The sequence below is a fragment of the Sebastes fasciatus genome, chromosome 22 (assembly GCF_043250625.1).
Source record: "Sebastes fasciatus isolate fSebFas1 chromosome 22, fSebFas1.pri, whole genome shotgun sequence".
Taxonomy (NCBI): Eukaryota; Metazoa; Chordata; class Actinopteri; order Perciformes; family Sebastidae; genus Sebastes; species Sebastes fasciatus.
The window spans coordinates 15,164,504-15,186,974 of NC_133816.1; the positions used below are offsets into that span (position 1 = coordinate 15,164,504).

The following is a 22,471-nucleotide window of genomic DNA, read 5'->3' on the forward strand; positions in this document are numbered from 1 at the left end:
ATGAACGCACCAGTCTTTGCTGCTGTAGCTGTTGAGTCATTAGCAATTAGACCTAGACCTTGGAAATAATAAATAACATGCAATTAAAAAAACATTAAAAACTATGTTTTTAAAAAGCAGACTATTATGGGAAGTAACGCAAATAGCAACGCAATATACAGTACCTGCATTTGGGTCAGCTAGCATCACCAGCACTTGTAGTCCTCCTCGCACCACAAAGCTGACATTGTTACTGCTGAAGGCTTGTATGATGGCTGGAACACGCTGAGGATAAGAAAATATGAAATTATGGGAAAAGCCTGAGTGTCCATAAATTGAATGGATATGCTTTTCTATACATGTGTATGTACCTTATCTACAAACATGCTCCTCTTGGCTGGTTTGCTGTCCAGCGGGAGGACGTACAAATCAGCAGTGGTGGGGAGACCTGGCTTTACCACCGTTACCAGGGACTCCAGAGGGACACCTGTGGTCTGAGATCAGATGGTTAAAGGTCAGTCAGAACATAATAAAGCAACACTAATCAATATGTTATGTTATGAATCAAATGATGAATGATGAACTCACAGAAAATTATCACTCTACAGAGCTTTTTTGGCTTCTTTTAGCTTATTGTTTTGGTTTTGCGGCCCACAAATTGCTCTCGCAAACCCGCCCCCCCCCCCCGGGATCAATAAAGTATTTCTGATTTTGAACATTTAGCAGCTGAAGAGCCAGATATTTTCTCAGGGGTTCAAAACAGAGCTAAAAAGAGAATGAATATTGGATTAATATCTGTCTGAAGGACACAAAAACTCAAATTGATGCTTATGTTTCTCTGTGTCTACTGGATGTGTTAATACTGTAGCAGCTGTTTGCTTACACCTTTGCCATGCAAAGCAGCAAGGCTCTAAGGAAAGCAATGCTTGTCAGTCTGCTGACATTTGTGGTGTCTCAACATCTACTGGTTGGATTACCAATGACATTTGGTGCAGATATTCATGTCCGCCACAGGATGAATTGTATTATGAAAACTTACTTAATAAAAGCATGAACGTAATTTTAAAAGTCCTACCTTAGCAAGTATTTTGGTGACCACCTGGCCGATGTCCTCTCTCCACTCCGGGATGTTTGGGTTGAAGCGATCCAGATTTGTACTGAAGCTCAGAGGGATGACCTGGAAGTTATCTGGGATCAGACAGAACAGCGGGGCAGTGAGCAATCCTCACAGTCGTCACTCAAAACTCAAACTGAATCATTGCATCGGTATAAAAATAAGCCACAGATGTTACATAGTGACTGCTGAAGATTAAACAGCATATACAATATATAAACTACAGATCCAGAAACACAGATGTGCGCTGAATGGACAGATACACATTGTCGGCAATCACCTTGGAGAGAACATATATAAGTCAGCTATGGTAGGAAGAGAGACACCTATGATCCTATAGTTTCATTCCTATATTCAGTCGATATTTGCCGCTGCTGCATCGACCCAACTCTACAATGAGGTTCTTTAAAAATTCCATTGTTACCGTAGACTCGAACCGTCCTGGTATCCTGCACCATAGATCGGCCGTTAGAAGCCTGGACGGCAACCGAAACCTCTCCCGTCTCTGGGAAACGAGTCAAAAGGCTGTTCTGCAGAGTCAGCGTAGGCTACGGGAGAAAAGTCACAACAGGTTGGCTGTTAGTTAGGTCAACTGTGTAGCCTATAGGGTGTGTCTGAAAAGTCTGGGGTCACAGAATGGCTTCCTTGATGAGATGATGGAATCGGGCTCAAACTGTCATTCTTACTTAAAGTGGCTATAACTGATATTTTACACTAACAATGTAGTGTAGCGCAGGACAATATGAAAACAATGTGACAATGTGAAAGGGGTCGCTCCTACGAGTGATGAACCGATCGCTCCCCTTGGCTTTACAGAGCTTTATAGTGAGTTTCAGCTCATTGCTTTGCTGTCCGGCTGAAACTTTACTGTTTTGGTTCAATCTCACTGCTCTCATGGTGTCATTTTCAGTAGCACATGACAGCTGTTTTCAGACAAAGAGCAATAAAAAACAATGTACACTACCAGCTCAGCACCAAACAGCAGACAGACAAGTTAGTAAATAGATGACTAAAAAAACTAAAGTTTGGAGTGTGGCCTTTTACCCGCAGGTTGTCTCCTATCCACCAGTAAAAGACAGACATGTTGGCCTCAGTGGGAAGAACTATGGCTGTCAGATTGACCTCATGGTTTCTCCCAGTGATGGGAACCACTTCCAGGTGCACCTCCTGTAGAGGGGCTGTAAGAGAAAAAAACATAAGAAACAATTTCATTCAAACACTGAAAACTGCAGGTGCATCTAGTTCTGTATATTGTCATGAGATATTTCTGTAAGTAGTGTAGACAATCCCTTTGGGAAGTTTGTATAGTTGTGTTAGATTTTGTACACTTAGAAATAAGGGTTCCAAATGAGTTCTTGTTTTGTTGTGGGTTGTGCTGCACCACATCAGCCCTTTAAGGCCCTTCAGACAGAACGGGACAATGTCTGCACTGTGCTCTGAAATCCATTATTTCTAATGGCTTGCAACGCGCCACACATTGAGTAAAGCGTGGGCACAGTTCGCTGAGTGCTATACACAGCATGCTGTTGCTGTATGTGCTGAACCCAGCGGTGAGCGCAGCACAAATCGTGTTCTGTGTGAAAGGACCTTAAGGGGGTTGTAGATGAAACCTTTGGAATATCAAAGAGAGGGTTCTGGGTGGAATCTTTCACAGATGGTTCTGGGTATAGTCCTTTATGTTGGGTCCTATAGGTAGAACCCTCTGAAAGGGTTCCAGGTGGAAGCTATATAAAAGGATCTACCTGGAACCAAAAAGGGTTCTCATATGAAGACAAGTCAAAGAACCTTTTATGGTTCTTGTTAGCACTTTTGATTTCAAAGGGTGTATAGTACACTGTAAATATGGAGCACCTTATAGCAGCAGTTTGGTAGGAGTGAGAAGCCCTTGTTTGCTGTCGAACATGTTTCTCTAGTTTAGGTTTAGGAGCTTGTTTGCTTTGTTTGTGTCTTTTGTTTTTAAGTTTAGGGTTTTGATTGATATGATTATTATCATATATAACTAAAGACTTGAGACTTCAATTGTTCTTGCCCTCTAAGGACTTGAGACTTGAATTCGACTCTCCTTCTAAAGACTACCTAACAAAAAGACAAATTATTCACAGTTGTGCATTAACCACATAAAACCAGTAAGTGACTGAGAGGCCGACCTGTGACCTGGATGTACATGGTGGCCTCGTCGTGCCCTGCCGAGTTCTCTGCCTTTACTGTGACCTTGTACACCCCCGGATTTTCGTAGCGATGCTGGATGGGCTCATCCGTCACTGTCAGGTTCTGGTAGATGGCCCGAACCCCGTCGCCGAGGTCCACCTGGTACTTTGTGCTGCTGCTGTCACCCTGGTAGGAAAGAACGAGGACTTTTTAACAGATTCAAATTGAATAGAAGGAAAGGAAAGGATGAACCGACAAGGAAACGACTTTCATTGTACCTGTTCCTGGTGGACGATGAATGTGATGTCATCACCAGGTGCCATGGCCAACATCTGCCCTTTGATGCCGACCTGTAGTCCTTTAGGGGGCAGCAGAGGGCAGTTGTGCTGTTTGGTGCTCTGTTGCTTGTTAAGCCCCCCTTCACACATGTTAGATATCACCTTCCTGTAGCTGAAACACAGCAGAGGACGGTGCTTTAGAGGAATATTCATCAGTTTAGGAAACAGGCTTATGTTATTTTTCTTTATCATTAAACCTGCTACAAACAATAATGCTACACTCATATCTGTGTCTTAAAAAGGAGCTGGAGATAGGAGGCAATTAGCTTAGCAAAAACGCTGGAAGCAGGGGGAAAAAGCTTGTCTGATGCTGTCTTAAGTTCAAAAACTATGCCTAGCAACACCTCCAATACTAACAGATTATATGTAATTTATTTAATCTGTTCACAAATAAAAAGGTAATGTAGAAAGAGAGAGAGAGAATGTGTTTGTGCACATGCACAGACCCAGTGCTGGACACGTAGGTTTGTCCTAGATGGCAGTCTTCGGGTGGTGAATCTGGATCGTGCCAGAAGTCAGCGAAGCAGTTATTTCCTTCCGTGGAGGACCGTTCAAAACCATAGTCACTACACACACACACACACACACACCACAGACACACACATATGATTGAACAACAGAAGAAATAACGAGCGGACGTATTGACCTGCAAATTTACCACCGTAGCACTCTCTCTCTTTGTGTCTGTCTGTCAAAATGAACTCAAATTCATTTTAACGCATTAACACAACTTGAAACTAGAAAAAACCTAAGGAATTCATTTGGTACCAAAAATAAAAAATAAATAAAACAACTTAAATCATTGTACACTATGCACAAGAACTTTGTATCAACCCTGAGATTATGAGACTCAATTGAATAACATCAAATCTCTCAAGTTTTCCCTGTTTTTTACAAAAATCGGATGATGCCTGGTTGAATTATTCTAATATTAAAACTAAGCTGAAGCCGAGTGCCATCACTCCCCTTCACCTTTTAAGATAACTAATGTGTTTATGATGAATCATTTAGAGTTATTAATTATAGATACATATTTTGATACTAATTAATGATTTATTTTTATATCTGCCACAAACAATAATGCTACACTCATATCTGTGTCTTAAGACGGAGCTGGAGATAGGAGGCAATTAGCTCAGCAAAAAGGCTGGAAGCAGGGGGAAACAGCCTGTCTGATGCTGTCTTAAATTCAAAAACTATCCCTAGCAACATCTCTAATATTAACACATTACATCCAGGTCACATTATATATTCCATTAATTAAAGATACATATTTGTATATTAATTAATGATTGATTATTAAATCTTCTACAAGCTTGTCGCAAAGGAGGCTAAATAACGCTCCAAACTTGCGTAAAAGTTTGGCGAGGAAAAACTGGCATTGCCTTGTTATGATTTGAGCATATTTTTTATGCTAAATGCAGTACCTGTGAGGATTTCTGGACAGTATTTGTCTTTGTTTTGTGTTGTTAATTGATTTCTAATAATAAATGTACATTTGCATAAAGCAAATTTGCCCACTCCCATGTTGACAACATATGAATACAGTCTATTCAGTGTTTTCTACATGTGTGGAGTTCTCACCAGTTGAAATCTTTCTCTGTGCATTGACAGGGATTAGTGGTGACAGCTGAAGTGTAGCTTTTTCCTTTGACACAGGACGCTGTGTCCTTCCTTTTCCTGAAACTCCGCTCTTGACCCATAATGCACTTCTCTCCCTGAGGATGACCATGAAGAAATGAGAATTCAGTTTCAAAATGGCACACATGTACTGTTATTATGTGTGTATGTACTGTATTGTGTGCATTACCTGCAGGTCTGTGAGCTGCCAGGACTCGTAGTCAGACTCAGTACACTGATGGGGGAAAGACTGCCTGAAGTCCACTTTGACCAACTCCCAGTCTGATCTGTAGCTGATGTGGCCAAACACACTGCGAAGATACACAGAAAACAGATACAAAATGTATGTGCTGCCTTACATACTGTGGGACTCGCACATATTCAGGTAGGCACATCCTGATAGGCCGGCTACGTTCATGCAAAATTTCAGTGGGCAATTGCATGCTTGTGAATCTTGAGCTCCCTTGAATGTAGTGTGCCGGCAGGCAGCGCTGCCCTGTCTGACCCTCTTAGACGACTCATTAGAAGCGAGCATAGAGCGGAAAGTGTGAAAAGCAGGATGGAAGGTTAAGCTTTTGGAGATGTAGGAGATAATGTTTCTTTAATTTGCGATTCCACAGAGATTTCTCAATTCAGTATATTATAATTTACACTCATACTGTAATAAAAACTCAGATTTGGAAGTGTTTCTGTAGGGATTTAAAGTTTTCAGACCATTTACGATGAATTCAGCTGAACTTTCATTCTATTTTTCCGACAGATGTCCTGAAATTGAACATTTTCCCTTTTTGAAAATTGTGATTTCACTCACGTCATAACGAGGGTCTCGTCTCCTGGCTCGCTCAGGAGTCCATCGACGAACACAGAGGTGCTGGTGAAGTTGTGAATAATCCACGTCCGTCCTTCATCAATACTAAACCTGAGGAGAAACAGGTAGCGTTCACAATCACCAAAAAGTCACTTCAGATGGAGGCCGCTAAACAGCCTTGCAGTAGCGTTAGTAATGACTAGACCTATATCACAAACAACACACTCCCAGGAAATTGACCATTTATTAAACCCTGGTCGATTTAAACCTTTAAAGAGTTTGGAGCGATCAGAGGTAAAATGGTTTTAATAAAATAAAAATCAATAATATAATGATCTCACCCTGTTAAATGATGTGTTACAGTAGTAAGGATTGCTATTGACATGGTAACATACTGAAAAAGTAATCTTACTTGAGTATCTTGAGGGGAATAGAGGTGTCCTTGATGGCAACAATGACCCCACCATGGTCCAGATACAGGATGTGATGCTCCTCCTCGAAAACCTTAAAAGAAGTAACATAAAAAGGTCGGGGTGTGAAATGAAATGGAAATGATATTACTAATGTTATAACTTATTTATGTCTGAATCATGAAAATATTCATCATGAAAAACAACACATTAAAGTTAACATACCATATGGTAAAAGTCATACAGTTTGGAGTAAACGAAAGCTGGACAGATATCAAAATCAATTTTTTTTTTATCTCCTCAGATTGTGCAACATTCATGATAGCAGAGGGAAAGCGCAGAGAATGTTAGGAGTGGAACAGCAAAGAAGAAGCAAGGAAGGACAGGATGTACCTGTCGCCACGTCTTCCCACAGTCTGGAGTGAGGTACATCTCTTCCTTATACTCTACTAGCTTGGAGCCAAGGTTACCTGAAGGGAAGATGAGGAATTGAAAATTTGATCAGGCAGAGAGTCTCTTATTAGGCATGCAACAACAACAACATTAAAAACAACACAGATTCAAAAAGGAGAGGGAAGAACATATAGAGAAGAGATGTCCCAAGACTTAAAAAACATTTATTACAATACATCAGGGAGAAGGTTATGTAGTAAAAAAAAAAAAAAAAAAAAGAGACTCACCAGCACCCATGATGAGACCTGGAGCGGAGTCTTTGGTGTGGACAGTCCCAGACACGTATGGGTTGTCCGCCCAGCGTAGGTGGAGATGGAGGTGACAGTCCGGCTGCAGAAGGCAAACAGAATTTAATGTAATTCTGCCACAGTACATATACACTGTTCCACTTTCTAATAGACTGTTTCACATTGGATTTATAACAAGGAATTTTAATACGAGAAAATAATATCACTTCAGTGAAATGGAAGGCAAACTGGAGACACTCACAGTCCTGTTTAATGAGTCTTACCACACAGATACCTGATAATCCTGCTGCAAATATGCAGCTCAGTATGGGGGATTTGGCGCTCTTAATCACATTTACTTGGGGAAAGATGTAATGGAAGCTGATTAATTTCAAATGAGAGAATGAGACTGGACTTGCAATGCAAACATTTGTCAGAGGCAGAGCTGCTCTGCTTTATTCTCAACGGGCAGAGCTGAAGACGTCACTTTATGTCACAAATAACACTGAAGTATGTGGAGACATTTATCTAAGACAATTTATCAGGGAACCGTAGTTGTGATAGGACAATCAGTAACCATTTTCTGAATTCTGTATTCACATCTAGCGCGATCTCATTTCAGGGTGGACACTAAATACCTCTTTGTCTTTTGTACTTTGTGGTACCTTTCAACACTGGATTAAATACAGCTTGTAGCTATACACATTCATCTTGAACACACTTCATTCAAACTGCTTCTGTGCCTACAAAAAGTCATATACTCTCAGTCAGTCCGTGTCAGGTGGTACGGTAATGAATAAAGCTGACCGTGCTTGCCTGATACAACGACGCAATAAATAGTACATCTAGTATCTTTGTCTAGCTCGGTGACGTGTAATGTCAGTGAGGTGAAGTGTGTGATGCCAATGTTTTGAAATAAAGACAGACTCAAAAGACGTGAATCCAGGAGAGCTGATTTTCTTTGCAGGACATTATATTGAGTTATGGATGAGGCCAAAGAGAAGAAGAGGTCAATATCAGAGCGAGCAGCCAGCGATGGTAAACAAGTCTCGAGCTGATATCTGTGTCCCCCCTTCAAATTTGTCAGCTGACTAGAGTGATGGTTCAAATAAAGGATCAGACTTGCTCTCCCTCTACAGTATCTCCCTTGAGGTATGGATATCAGACTGCGGGTGACTCATTGCTCATTCATCAAAGCACAACATGCTTCCTTCCTTCTCTTACTTTGACATTCTGAACAACTAGGTTGACAGGTCTAGGGTATGTATAGGGTAATTAAATCATAGCAAACTAAAACTACATGTAAATGTAGTCTTAATAAAGTAAAGTCCTCCACAACCCAGGGAAGATGTCCCCCTAAAGCCTGGTTTATGGTTGCTGTAGTGAAGCCGGCGCGAGGTGCGCGTGCCAGAAAATGACATTATCACGGCTTTCCTATGGTGCGCGAACGCTCCGCAAATTGTTGTGCACCTCTGAATTTTTGTATCTACGCGCCGACAGCGAGCGGTGCGCTTTCGTTTCGACATGGATGCCTTCGAGGGAAGACTGGCCGAGCAGGTTGGCCTGAGACATCTCTACAACTGTTCATTGAGAGACCACAGGGACAGTCGAATGACATTAAATACTAGGAGAGAAATAGGCAACACACTGGGGAAAGACACTTACCCCAGTCTACCCTATTGTACACCATTCTGATTGGCTGTTAACTGATTAGCTGGTCCGCTTTATTTAGCCAATAAGATTCCTGATTATTTTCACACTAGCTGAGTTTTGCGCTCTATTTGAAGCTGGCTTGTTGTTACAGGTATGTGGACATACAAATAATTGCAAAACATACACTTTAAAGCTACAGTAACATATCACACTTGTAGCTCTATTGAGGTCATAACATTTTCATTTCAGGTAGTAGATTAAATAAAGAAAACAAAAGTAAGAGGGACTTTTTGCGGGGTCAGTACTTACTGCTTTGCAGCTGATGGACTTGCCGTTCATGTCAGTGGCAGGCGGGGCCAAGGGTTCCCAGTTTTGTCCTTTGTTATAGGTGATGAGAGTTGTCACTTTGCCATCGATCTTCTGATTGGCCAGGAAGACTCCTTTGATTCCACGCACCTGGGAAGCGAAGTGGAAAAGCTATGGTTAACTTTGCAAAGAATTATCTGAAACACTCATTTAGAGTGAGCCTATGTAACTTTAGCCAGTGGCCACTGGTGGAAATTACAGTATCATGGTAAAATGCTAAAACATGTGTAACAGTAGCACGAGAGAGCGGTAAGGTCATGAAGTCAGCAAACTGACTCAGTAATGTCAGTTACAGAGAAATATTAATCTAGTTTTTAGCTCACGTTAGTTAACTCCTGTATGTTTATATTGAAAGAAACAAGGGTGCATTTTATTGCTTATGAATTTAACTTTTCATTTGCGAGAGAAATACTGTGTTATTTATTCTTTCAATATAGTCTAACTTTAATCTAGAAACTTCCTAAAAAAACAAATCTCCTAATATAGGCACAGAATATGGGGTGAAGGGAGAATGTGGTAATGGCCACGTAGAACTGCTATACAGAGGACAGGAGCAGCTCAAACAGAACATTTCAGACGGACGGTGAAAAGAGGTGCTGCAGCACAGCCAGGGTGAGGAAAGTAAAGCATTTTTTTAAAGCACGTGTATGAACAGCTCAATTGATTTACAACCCCGTGTCTCCATCTGCAGACTCGCCCAGTTCCTATCTATAGCACTGATGCTTATAGAGTGAAACAAGGTAATTAAGTACATAAGCCCGCTTGTACTCTCTCTGGACTTTCTAGCTTCTCTCCTTTCTGTCTTCGCTTCTTCATCTCTCCAGCATTTCATCTTCTTTTAATTTTTTTGCTCCTTCTGCCTCATGTCTTTATCCGTCCTCTGTATACTGTTCGCCTCTCTGTGTCTCTATCTACAGCATGTGATGGGAGTGCAGCCCGAAGCGAGGGATGATAGAGGAGGAAGGAATTAGTTCTGCAGTGAGGGCCTTTGCCTCCATGGTCCACTGCCTCTTCTTCTTTTTTCCTCCAACACTTCTTCTCTTCCTCTTCCTCATCTACTTGCTTCATGTCCTTCGCTTATATATAGGATGAAAAGAGGGCAAGGTGGGAGCTTCAAGATCAACACTTCTCCATTTAGGTAGAGGACATTTATACATGTATCTTCATATTTTGGACACATAATCATTGTGTCTATAATTGACCGATCGATATACCCCGAAGTGGTGTGCATTCTCTGCACTTCTTCAGAGGGTAACCCCGGGTTCACATCAGGAACGAAAGTGCTGCAAAGCGCCACCGTCTACACATTTCAATACGTTTTCAATTGTCCCAAACTCCTCATCACCACTATCCTCTGCACTGTCTCCACTCGCACTGTCAGGTGGTTGGATGAACATTTGTGTCATATCCACATCTTCTGATTGAAATAGTTCAATTACCTGCAGTACATTGTACTTGTTCTTGTCAGCCTTTTTCTCTCCATCTGTCCTCTGGCCCGAGTCGTGAGACCCCAGCAGATCGGTAGGTTAAAAGTTCAAGACCTATATCAAAGGCCTATATTAGTAAATACAGCTTCTCAGTGCCCTTATTGTGTGTGTTTGTGTGTGTGAGAGAGATGGGGGGTTCCTATATGCATTTGAGAGTCCGTAGTTACATTAAAAAAAGCATGTTCTGATGTTTAATAGAAGCAAACAGACATACTTCCTTAATGTGCGTTGAAACCCATTGAAACTAATGGAGAATGGCTCCTCAAGCGAATGTTTTCACCAGCTGTATGACATAGTATAATAGTTCTGTGCAACTTTTATTTATATATTTACTGCTTATTCTAGGACATTTTCTACCATTAAAAAAAAAAAAGTAGTCCCATAGACTAGATATAGTATGATAAGAAGTAGGACCGATTTTGAAAATATCTTCAGATTTCTGCTTAGGCTCCCAGGTACCCAACTGGGAGTTGGGTATGCCATTCCACTCGTCCGCCCCGTCTCACCTCGAGTATGTCGATGAGGACATTTTCCTCTGGCTGCTTGGTGCTGCGAACATTTTCCAGGACGATGGAGTAGTAGACGCCCTGGGGATCTGACTGGTACAGGTTATATGTGTCTGACTGGTACCACTCCTGGAGGGCGAGGAAGACATGGTTCTCATCCGTACTCACTATCTGAACATCCTGTGGGGAAAGACGGAGGGATGGAGGGAGGAGAGAGAAGGAGAAGTGGGGGTCAAAAAAGGGACAGTCAGTATTTTTCTGAATCAGTGGTGTTGCGAATGAATGTTTATTTTGTGATACATTTTTTATTGGTACGGCAGTATCTCAGTCCGTATGGATTTGACTTGGGAACCGGAGGGTGGTGCTGGTTCAAATACTGCACGGACCAAGTACGAAGTCTGGACGAAGCTGGGCACTGCCGAGGTGACCTTAAACAAGTCACCAAACTCATAACTACTATAATTTTTCTCCAACTGCTGCATGTCTATGGGTCCCGTGTGTGTGTGTGTGGTTAATCCATAACTTGGGTCAGGTCTCACAGGACAGATGCAAACTGCTTTCTCTGATGGCCTCTGCATTTTTCATCCTCCAGCCTTTCAATTATTCACAGTGGAAAAACATGGTGCTCGAAACAGTCCCTCTCTCTCTCTCACACACACACACACACACACACACACACACACACACACACACACACACACACACTTTGCCCTCCTCTCCTCCTTTCGTTTCTCATTCCATCCCTCTTTTCCTTCTCTATTTCTCTCCCCTGTGTCACTAGACCTAAAAGCTTTGCCACGTGTGACCTATCTGCTCACCCAAGTAAGAGGACACATGTAGAGAGACAAGAGACAGAGAACAAACACATATATACACACACACACACACACACATACTTGTTTATAGACAATATCAGGACTTTTGACAAGAACATGACAAATGGGGACGTGCCTTTCCGAAGGTCCTAGAGACCTGGGAATAAAAGTATTTCCGAGTCATGCTTCTACGAATACATCCATCTGTTGAGATTTTGTCTAAGGCTATACTTTGGTCAGACACACACACACAAAATGATTTACTAGCCGCTTAATCAAATTGATCCTTATTGTCTCTACTTGCCGGAGGAGGAGAAATAAAGTGTGTGCGTGTATGTGTGCGCACGCAATTCAATCCCTTTCACCTACCTTGAGTATCACTGAGTACTGTAGTTGAAGCAGTCAAGCAATTCAGGCATAAGATCACCCTAAGTGGTGGAGCTAGAGTAATTCAATACATTTGCTGGAGAGTGTGTGTGTGTGTGTGTTGGTGGAAAACACACTCCACACAGTCCTCTCTGACAGGGTGTCAATGGCAGTGATTGTCTTAAAGGGTTTTCTGTTCTTAGTTTAAGGCTGAAAAAATACACGAGACGTCTCCCCGGACTCTATACGTTCAATCAGTGCAGTTCAATAGCACTCAGGCTGGTGTCACGCTAAAACGGGCCCCTGTGACACCAATGCTGACAGCAACGGTTCCTTGTCTTGTATTGGAGTAGAGATCATTTATCGTCTTTGCTTATGTCTGTGAGACGGGATGTGACTGGATCAATGCTTTGTGGTGAATATTTAATAGGAACTATCGTGTATCAGCCCATTACCAGGATTCATTCGGGTACAGGTGCTGTACTAACATCTGACAACAACGAAAGAAGTGGAACATAGTGGGTTGTAGAGTTGCAGGTGTGAGTGAAGGAAAAGGCATTTCACCCTCAATTGCATGTATTGGCTTATTGGGGAACATGTAAAGGTTGGTAAAGTTTCTAAGTAAGGGATAATGTACAGCAAGCTGGTAATTGTTGTGAAACAAACCCCAACAGGGCGATGCTGCACCTCGACGCGGAGTGGAATGGCTGCCTGTGGAGACTAAGCTTTGCTAAGCACATAAAGACGGAGGACGTAACGTATTGATGCTTCTCAGTGTGAACTGATACATTTGTAGAGATAAAGATGTATTTGTTCCCTGTACCAGATGAATAAGCTGCTCTAAAAACACTTTAAAAATGCTGATGGCATGGACAGCCCTTTAGTTATCTATGTTAGATAATCCCCAACAGGAATTGGTGTTTTCTGCAAATATTCAACAAAATATGTATTCATACTTGTTCATTGTTTGAGTGAGAATCGTACTGTTATTAGTGCTTTAAAGCCTCCGAAACAGACCAGTGTGAAACATTTAAAACTGATGTTCCTCAGGATTATGAAAAAAAAAAAAAAAATCAAAAATTGCTATTAAAAACAACACAGCGTGGTCGATCTGTGTGAACCTACATGTAGGCTTAGTGTTTGGCTTTCGCTATATGAGTTGTTGAAAAGTCTATTGTGTCAGTGACAAAACGGTGCATCAGCAAATACCCAAAATTTAGTTTGAAGTGACATCAGCAATGAAAAAAGCTTTACCTTTGGCAAGGCGTACTTAGGAAACCTCATCTGGACAAACTCGTTGCGCCGGTAGGACACATAGTGCTTGGTGCGATTCCCTGTGGTGACCTGGAAAAATAAAATAAATCACAGTCTCAACATTGTAACCTTTTCCTTGCAACAATCTGCACACTACCCAAAACTTATGTAACTGTCTTATCTCTACTTATTATTATTATTATTATTACAGTTTTTCTCATTCACTTTGGCTCAATTCTTGAATGGACCAGTTTGTGAATTGAAAGTGAGTTAGATTAAAATTGACCGTAGAGTCATTGACACTGGGCTCCAGGAAAACAGGATACAGGACAATGACTAAATTAAAGGCTTTTATTTTGGAAAATGCAATTTAGAGTAAGACATTTAATGTTTCCAGAGGAAAGAGAGAGAGAGAGAGAGAGAGAGAGAGAAAACTTCAAAAACAAAATCAAGTAGTCGGCCTCCACCAATGTGCAGCTGGTGGAGTTAAGGTGCAGAGATCACCATCTGCTTCTGGTGACTCACACCGTGCTGAAAGGTAAATATTTTAAGAAATCTCCCCCACGCTGCACAGACCTTGGCATTCACCACACAAAACTTGGACCTGTGGGTAAAAGTCTGAGTCACGATGCCCCCCTCCCAAGAGAGCTGATCAAAATGCTCACAAGGTGCTGAACCAGAATACCCAAACAGCTGAGGCTACAATTTAGCAGACAAAGCTCTTGAAAGAGAGAGCGCTGGTGACTGACATGGTAACAGAATCTTGATTCATATTTGATCAACACTGCCTAGTTTGACAGTTTGATTGGAGTGATTCCCAGCTGCACAGAGACTGGCTGGCTCAAGCTCGGCTGTGGTGGTTATTTTTTCAGACAGGAACTTGCAAATGCCATTAAGACCTTGAGGGGGAGGTTATTATCTGTCTCATGCAATACTGTAAAAATATAGCGACAATTATATAAAAATACTTTTTTATCATATTTGCTCAAAGTGACATTGTTCAGACCTGGTATTAACATGCGTCCTCAGTGATCCGCTCCTCAGGTGAATAAACAGGCAGACACGGCCATCGTCAGCATAGAAACGGCCTTTGTGCTCTACTGTATCCTGTCGGTACAACTGTATTTTATTAAAATATATATTATTTATAGGCTACATATCTACAGACTATCAGACTAGGCACGCAAAGTGCATTATTCTCATATTGTCGGAGATGTGTCGCTGTTTTTGTTCTGTCCACATATTTGTTCCTATCTAATATCAGTGGGTTAGTAATACTGGGAGCGCAGGGGGGATAATCTATTGTTGCTTAATGAGGGTTTAATTATTCTCACACATATTCACAAACAGTCAGTTATGCATACATGCATTTACACACAGTCATATACATGCACAAATATGTAGACACATGCCTCCACAAGATATATAAATATGACTAGGGCTTCTGCTCTACTATAGCAGCTCATGTATAGTCTGCTGTTGCAAATGTGATTCAACTCTCTGCCCCTCAGAGTGTACACTACTGTACCGCATGGCAAGTCAATTATAGACATGGCAAGATTAATTCTGCACACTGTTCCAAATAACAATTCTTTTCCATTTCAAGCCAACAGTACTGTATGTTATCTGAGCAGCAGAGGTTGTCAGCAAAACAAAAAAGACAGCTGCAGCCTCAGTTGTGATTGAGATACACAGACAGATACCATATATGCTCAAATGCTGAATGATAATAAATAACAGGGGAAAAGCGGGTTTCAGGCACACAGACTTAAAGCTACAACACTATAGTATTAATATAGTAATGACTGTATTCATCTTGGTGGCAAGCAGTGTAATTAAAGTTTCACTAAAGACCCCAAACCACTTTTTATACCAATGCATATGGGTATTCAGTAGTGTTGATGGATTCAGGTCCAAATCTTGACACTTTAGTGTAAAGTATTTGAATTCTACCTAATTTGTGTAGTAAATATGCATACCGACGATTTTTATGTAGCGTCAAATCATAACAGAAGTTGTCTCAAGACACTTTTCACATAGAGCATGTCTAGACCATACTCTATAATTTAGAGAGACCCGATGAGAGATCCCCCAGGAGTGACAGTGGCAAGAACAAACTCCCCTTTAACGGGTAGAGACCTTGGGCAGAACCAGGCTCTGAGTGGGCGGCCATCTGCTAAATTAAATTATTATTTAATCAGAGCAAGATTAAAAGACTCAGCCAGCTGCATACATTCCCTTACGAGAGGCTTAGCCGGACAGCAAATATGAATTTTAAAATCACCAAGAATCAGAACTCGATCAAAGTTGGGCATAGTGTTTGAGAGGAAGTCAGTGAATTGAGTGCTAAACTCTTTATGTAATTTTGGTGGATGATACACAAGAGCAATTTAAAGGGAATTGACCAGGACAGCTTTAATTAATTGCACCTCGAAGCTGGGGAAATGATAAGAGTCCAGTAGGCGACAATTAAAATGATTCTTAAACACAGCGGCTCCACAGATAGCCTGGCGAGCAGCAGTCTGCAGTGGTCTGGTGTCCAGGTCTGTGTCTGGGATAATTGGACGGAGAAACGCGTACGTGGTCTCGAGGGAGTGCCGAGGAACGGCATGGCCAATAAAATGTTTTGAATATTAATTTCCTAAACCTTTTCTGGACCCGTTGTAATACTTCCGACAGCTACATATTCTACATTCAAGAAAAACAATCTCTGAATTGAAAAATGTGATAGAAATCTTTCCATCTTTGGGACATTGAAAACAGGATGAGAAACTATTTCTGTTTCACAAAAATAATTCTATAACACACAGCTCTCCCCCAGTTACTGTGATGTTTACCTTGACAAATGTATAGTCGTCCTGCACCAGCAGCGAGTTGTGGTCGATTCTGCCAAGAAACTGAGCCGTCACCATTTTGTCAGAGCAGTTCTGGATGAGACAGGTAACATACAGGTAACCTGCAGTGGCACACAGAAATGAACAGAAAAGATTTAAAAAAAAAATAAAAAAAGTTCTTTACAAAAATTAATATATTAAAAATGTTGGCTTCATGAACCTCTGGAATAACCTGCTAGGCCTGCTGCCTCGCGACCTAGCCTCGGATAAGCGGAGGTTAAAGGTAGTGCTGGAAGTTGGTGACGTAGGGGCTACTTTCTCTCTTGCTTTGCCTTGTTGGCTTCTCATGGTTGGTTTGTAATTTGTCAATAATGTGACTTTGTGTGACAAAGTTAACCAAAGTTGAACTCTATATGAAGGTTCCACACATTTACTTCAAATCCACCGATTGTGGCAATTCCATTAAAATGAATACATTTCAGTCTGAAATATCACTGTGCTGGTGTGACCAGGCCCCTAACAGTATCATGAAAGAATATACAAATAATGCATGTGCAGATGGAACATCACTGTACCTCCACTTGTATCTTGCATTTCCATGTGCACCAGATCAGGGTCCACATCCACACCAGATATTGACCTGGAACACAGATGAGAATTTCATTGATCAATGGCATTTCTGACATGGGGGACAGTAAATTCGATCAGAAATTTTAGACTTATGAACACATGACACCAACTTTAGATTTTAGATAGGGAAGCAGTAAAAACAACTATTTCTTGAAAGTTAAATGTATTTGGTCTCATTTTTCAGTCCAGTATTCCTAGGAATTCTGTACACATTGGATGATTCTGCAACTCAGCATTTACTTCCAGTGCCACAGTTCAGTGCCAAGGCAGGAAGTATGTGGGAATAGCTAGTCCACCTTAAAGATCAATCCACCTTAAGTAAGCCTAGGCTGAACGTTGTCGCCAACTTCGGGGCTAACCCCCTTCAGGTGGCAAGCAAGTCACAGGAACTTGGCTTGGGGCTTGAGGAGTTGTATCACAGGCTTGTAATACACTGGCAGAAACCCTGATGACAACCATGAGTCTAAGATACAGTATGAAGTCACGGAGACAGCTGATGATGGCATCATTCTTTATATAGTCCAAAGACATGCAGGTTATAGGTTAATTGTAGAATTGTATACCCCCTTTTCCTTCTTCACAGCACACCAACGTATACTACAGTACACTCTCTCAGTGTGCCCTTCAGTGAGCAGTAAACTACGCATTTCACCTGATTAGACTGCATAATGCAGTCTGTGAAATTTAAAACACCATTACTTTGCCAGTAAAGACTTTACGAGCAATTAGCAGGCCATGGAGGGAGGAGAAGGTGCATCACAGGAAGTGCTACAGAATGATGGTTCAGTCTTCTTCAAGTGATCTGAGGAGTTTGCCTACTGGTTTATTAAAATAAAAAATCAAGCAATGCATATGACTTCAAACCAACAGAAAGTCAAGCAACCTTAGGAGCTTCGCAGGTGACGATACCAGTATCTACTTCATATTACATTTTACAGCTCTCATTTTATAGCAGCTAATGATTCCGAGGCAAATCCAAATGACCTTCACAAGTGTTTTATAAATCTAGTTCTACTGGCGTCTGAGAAACATAAATTAGGCAATTCTCCCTATTTGCATACAAAACCATTTTACTGGCCTTTCCCCCCAACTTCTAGAAAGGTTTTAGTTGTCTAGTCATCAGTTGAAAAGGCACCTTGAGTAAAAGCAGTTGCACCACAAAAGTTAAAAGAGTAATACATGTACAAGTATAGTATGGAGCCCAGCAGTTGTCACAGGGAAAAAAAGTAGTGCCACTAACATGGTAATCATTCTTACATACAAATGAACAGAACATAATGTTTAACAATTAGTTGTGTCTTTGCATACAGTGCTGTAGCCAGGCTGGCAAGTGCTGCTGAAACAGTGTCCAATGTGCAGTAGCATCACAAAAAGGGCACAATGATTAATAACAATAATGATACTGATACAAATTAATAAATTAAGTGTTGTTGTTAACACTCTGGTAACCCCTCTGGCAATCTCAGGGCTTTTTTCATATAGATCTTAGGTCTAGACAGTACTCTTTATATTATTATTTACCGAGACCCAACAATTCCCACACTGGCAAAGACAAACTCCCTTTTAAAAGGCAGACACCTCGAGCAGAACCAGACTCTGGGTGGGTGGTCATCTGCCTTGACCGATTGGGTTGAGAGAGAGAGAGAGCAGGAGGAAAGAGAACATACAGACTCATCCCACTCCAAATAAACCTTCATCACCATCTAAGTGTGTAAGATTGCATTCTCCTTTGGTCAGGGAAAGCAGACAGAGAAGGCTGAAAAGGAAGCAGGGGAAATGAAACGAACGATAAACATGACTGACTGGGGAGTTGATTCACAAAGAAAAGATAATTGATTTAGAAGAAAAGGAGGAGGAAGTGCAACATGCTGCAAAAAACATCCCACCTGGAATGGAATTCAGTTTCATCTGAGCTCCGGTTTCATTGCCATTTGATTACGCATTTATCTGCATGCTTTTTCTTGCATTTCATTTTCATTGCCTATCCTCAAATGCTTGCTTTGGTTGTCAGTTGGGTGATGTGTGAGATGCCACTTCAATTTTAAAAAACTGCTGTTTCTTTTCATTCAGGACGGCAAACAAACTTTACCACCCAGGATCCAAAAAATCAAGGTCCACTGGAACATATTTTTCCAGACAACCTCAACAGCAGATTGGTTTTAATGAGTTTTTTTCTTTTCTTTTTCTAAGTGAAATTAAACAACAACATGGAGGCGCCGTCGTCCGAACCAAGACAGCAAATTGTTACTCCTTTCAACCTTGACAAAAGCAGCACATACCAGATCCACTAATTATAACCTTTCACAATAAAAGTATTTCACATTTTTGTGCAGTTTATTCGTTACGCCGCCGGTGTGTAAAGGCCTGTAACCAGACCATATAAAAAAAATATGTATTTTTTGTCACACTTAGGATACTGTATCATGAAATCCAGATGTGAAAAGTAAAATGTTGAAGAACTTTAAAGGAATAGTCAAACATTTTGGGGAAATATGCTTATTTGCTTTCTTTCCAAGAGTAAGATGAGAAGACATGAATCTCATGTCATTAGAGCTGAATGAAATTATTGTTTTGGCAATTTTATATTGATATATATAATATTATAACCTTTCCGGGTCCCATCGTGGAGAGGAGGTCATGTGGCTCAGGCTCTAGCTGTTTGGCGACAACTGGAAGCTGCTTGACATACTCCCAGATCAATTTCCTTCATATTCTTCTTACATTCTATGTATAATTACCTCTGCCAAGGCTAAGGGCCTTGGAAGGAGGTTATGTTTTCACCGGCGTTGGTTTGTTTGTTTGTTTGTTTGTTAGTCTGTTAGCAGAATTACTCCAAAAGTTTGAGATGGATTTGAATGAATTTCTTTGGAGGGGTGGAGTGTAGCACAATGAACAAGCCATTAGATTTTGGTGGTGATCCGGATCATTATCATGAATTCCGATCAGCCTGAGCATTAAGACCGCAGGGTATAACACATGCAAGAGATACGTGTGTGGATGTGTGGCGAGACTCCGAGGTGCGGGAGCTGCTGGCCGTCCGCGGTGAGAAAAAAAAAAGGAGGATGGTACAGGAGATAAAGAGGGAGTGATACATGATACAAGATAAGATGAAGGTGAGAATGAGGAGCAGAAGCAGAAGAGCTCTCTCAAGCAGTGAAATATTATTTGTTCAGAGGATACCTCCGCCTGCTGTGGATTCTTTTTCTGCCGGAGGAACAACAAATCTATCAGGAGATTCCTCTATAAAAAGGTTCTGCTGCATAAACTTCAGTTCTTATTACTAAAATCCAATTCAAATTTATAATTCAATAAAAATTGTAGCAGACATTTTCTTTATTATGATGAACATAAAACCTGATTCATTAGTATCTTGGATATACCTGCTGTCAATATAATTTTATTTAGCAATATTATTAAATGGCAGCAAAATTAGATCAGGATATAGTAAAAAAAATGAACCTATTAACTCTGCAGGAGATCAAATTTATGTTTCATGAAGCAAATATAGTTTTACTCTATATTACTATTGTTAGATTGCTCTATGATGATAATTACAATAAAGGCTATTTATAGTTCAACATTTTTGGAAAAACGTCGATTTGCTTTCTCTCTGAGAGTGAGATGATACATTTGATACCACTCTCATGTCTGTGCATGACAGATCTGATGCCAAGAGTTGGTTTTCTAGCTTAGCATAAAGACTGGAAGCAGAGGGAACTAGCCTAGCTTTCTCCAAAATTCAAAATAATGTCTACCAACGACTCTAACCCATGTTGTTTAACCCATACATGACCCAAAGTGTAAAACAAGACTAAGGGCTCCACTTTTGTGGTGGTGCAACGACCAGCACAAGCATCCCTATAGAGTAGAGGTAGAGGAGGACAGCAGGTCTCCGTCCTCCCTTAGGGCGGAACCTCTCCTATCAAATCAATGCATTTTATTTTTTCATGCTTATCTGCGATTGGCCTGTCAAATGACGCTCAACAGCGAGCAGAATACAAGACTGACAGCGGGTTGGTCCAATGATGATGTCCAAATGTCATCTTCATCTCTATCACTGTATTGTTCATGATGAACTGGGAGTAAAGTGTCAGACAGCCGCATATCAGGAAATTAATTATAACGTGTGAATTGTGAACTACTTTCAAACACATATAAAAAAAAATCATTTCTATTTAGGCCTTTTACTGAGCTGTAGCTAGCGGCATCATTACCCCCTTTAATATACTACGTTGTGGACTTTTCTTCATCTTATCATGCACCATGTAATAAATGATTGTTCATTCGATATGGAGTCTCTCCTGATTGATCTAGCAGTAGGTACGTGCTGCTGACATGTTTGCTACTGTTTTATACATGTGTATGTGTTCATGAAAAAGTCATTAACTGAGACATTGAACATTGAGCTGAGACTTAAAGTCCATATTCATCAATAATGAGAAAATACAGTTTAACTCACCAGAACACTTTGTCCTTGGTCACCCTCTCCTGGAGCAAAGTCCACTTGCGGCCCAGGTCTGTGGAAGCAAAGAGCTGGACACAAAAAAAAAAAAAAGAGAAAAAAACACAATTAGACAGAAAAACACACTCAAAGCATGTAGCATTAAATTATAAAGCCTAACCCCCGAGCCCTATTACCAGCTGTATCCTTTAAAATGGAGGATAAAGGGAGACTATTTGGATCAACGCAGTTCACCTAATCAAGCTACTGAATTTCACGGTTCACCAAGTTAAGACTGAGCTCAATTAATTATTAATCATAGCAGGTTTCGCTCGTGTGCCTAATATTCTACGAGTAGTGTGTTTGTAGTAGTGTGTGTGTGTGTGCTGCCGGAGCTTGTACGGCATTGATCACACCCATAATGAAAGTCTATTGATTCCTAGAAATCCTTGATGTCTGAAAAGCTGGAGCTGAGAAAAGTATTTCACACAAACTTCACAAAAACACAATGACACACTTTCTCAACGCTCGTCATTGACAGAGGCTTAGTTGTAAAAGCATTACATTCTGTCTGCTCATAAAACAACCTTTCTCGCTCAGGGTCGTCAGAAAATATGAGTCAGCAATGATCAAACGCAATACGAAAGCACATTCCAACTCTCTGAAAAAGAAAAGCTGGCATTGACAGAAATCTGTCCCTGCCCTTAAAAAGCGTTCTTAATTTACACACGCAGCTAGCTACGCATCCTCCCAATCATTCTCTAGCTAAATGATGATTTTGTTCTGTTTGAATGGATTTCTAAACTCCATCTGCAGACTGCTCGTATGGAACAGATAAAAACCTAATTGAATTTCTTATTTAATTACGTGTAAATGATTAAAGTTGAGGAGGAGTTGAGCCGGCCCAACTTTATGAACTATTGGACCTATAATGTCCCACCTCTATGTCTCTAGCTCCATTTCCACTTTAAAATACACTCTTTAATTAGGAGGTGAAGAAATGTCTTTGTATTCAACGATCT

General features: G+C 40.9%; 1 protein-coding gene across 5 annotated transcripts in view; it reads right to left on the reverse strand.

Annotated features, from left to right (window-relative positions):
* Positions 1–22,471, reverse strand: part of sorcs2 (sortilin-related VPS10 domain containing receptor 2) — a 223,546-nt gene that overhangs the window by 5,039 nt on the left and 196,036 nt on the right. For 4 of the 5 annotated variants that reach the window (XM_074623541.1, XM_074623540.1, XM_074623537.1 and 1 more), the window contains 21 exons: positions 21,468–21,541; positions 16,954–17,018; positions 16,382–16,500; positions 13,545–13,634; positions 11,110–11,289; positions 9,060–9,206; positions 7,098–7,200; positions 6,811–6,887; positions 6,420–6,511; positions 6,011–6,118; positions 5,390–5,510; positions 5,164–5,297; positions 4,026–4,145; positions 3,520–3,691; positions 3,241–3,427; positions 2,138–2,271; positions 1,518–1,641; positions 1,055–1,167; positions 351–473; positions 165–264; positions 11–58 (listed from right to left, as the gene is read on the reverse strand). In XM_074623541.1, the coding sequence (XP_074479642.1) occupies positions 11–58; positions 165–264; positions 351–473; positions 1,055–1,167; positions 1,518–1,641; positions 2,138–2,271; positions 3,241–3,427; positions 3,520–3,691; positions 4,026–4,145; positions 5,164–5,297; positions 5,390–5,510; positions 6,011–6,118; positions 6,420–6,511; positions 6,811–6,887; positions 7,098–7,200; positions 9,060–9,206; positions 11,110–11,289; positions 13,545–13,634; positions 16,382–16,500; positions 16,954–17,018; positions 21,468–21,541 (2,431 nt within the window). The remainder of the gene's footprint in view (positions 1–10; positions 59–164; positions 265–350; positions 474–1,054; positions 1,168–1,517; positions 1,642–2,137; positions 2,272–3,240; positions 3,428–3,519; positions 3,692–4,025; positions 4,146–5,163; positions 5,298–5,389; positions 5,511–6,010; positions 6,119–6,419; positions 6,512–6,810; positions 6,888–7,097; positions 7,201–9,059; positions 9,207–11,109; positions 11,290–13,544; positions 13,635–16,381; positions 16,501–16,953; positions 17,019–21,467; positions 21,542–22,471) is intronic. The other variant, XM_074623539.1, reaches the window with a different exon arrangement.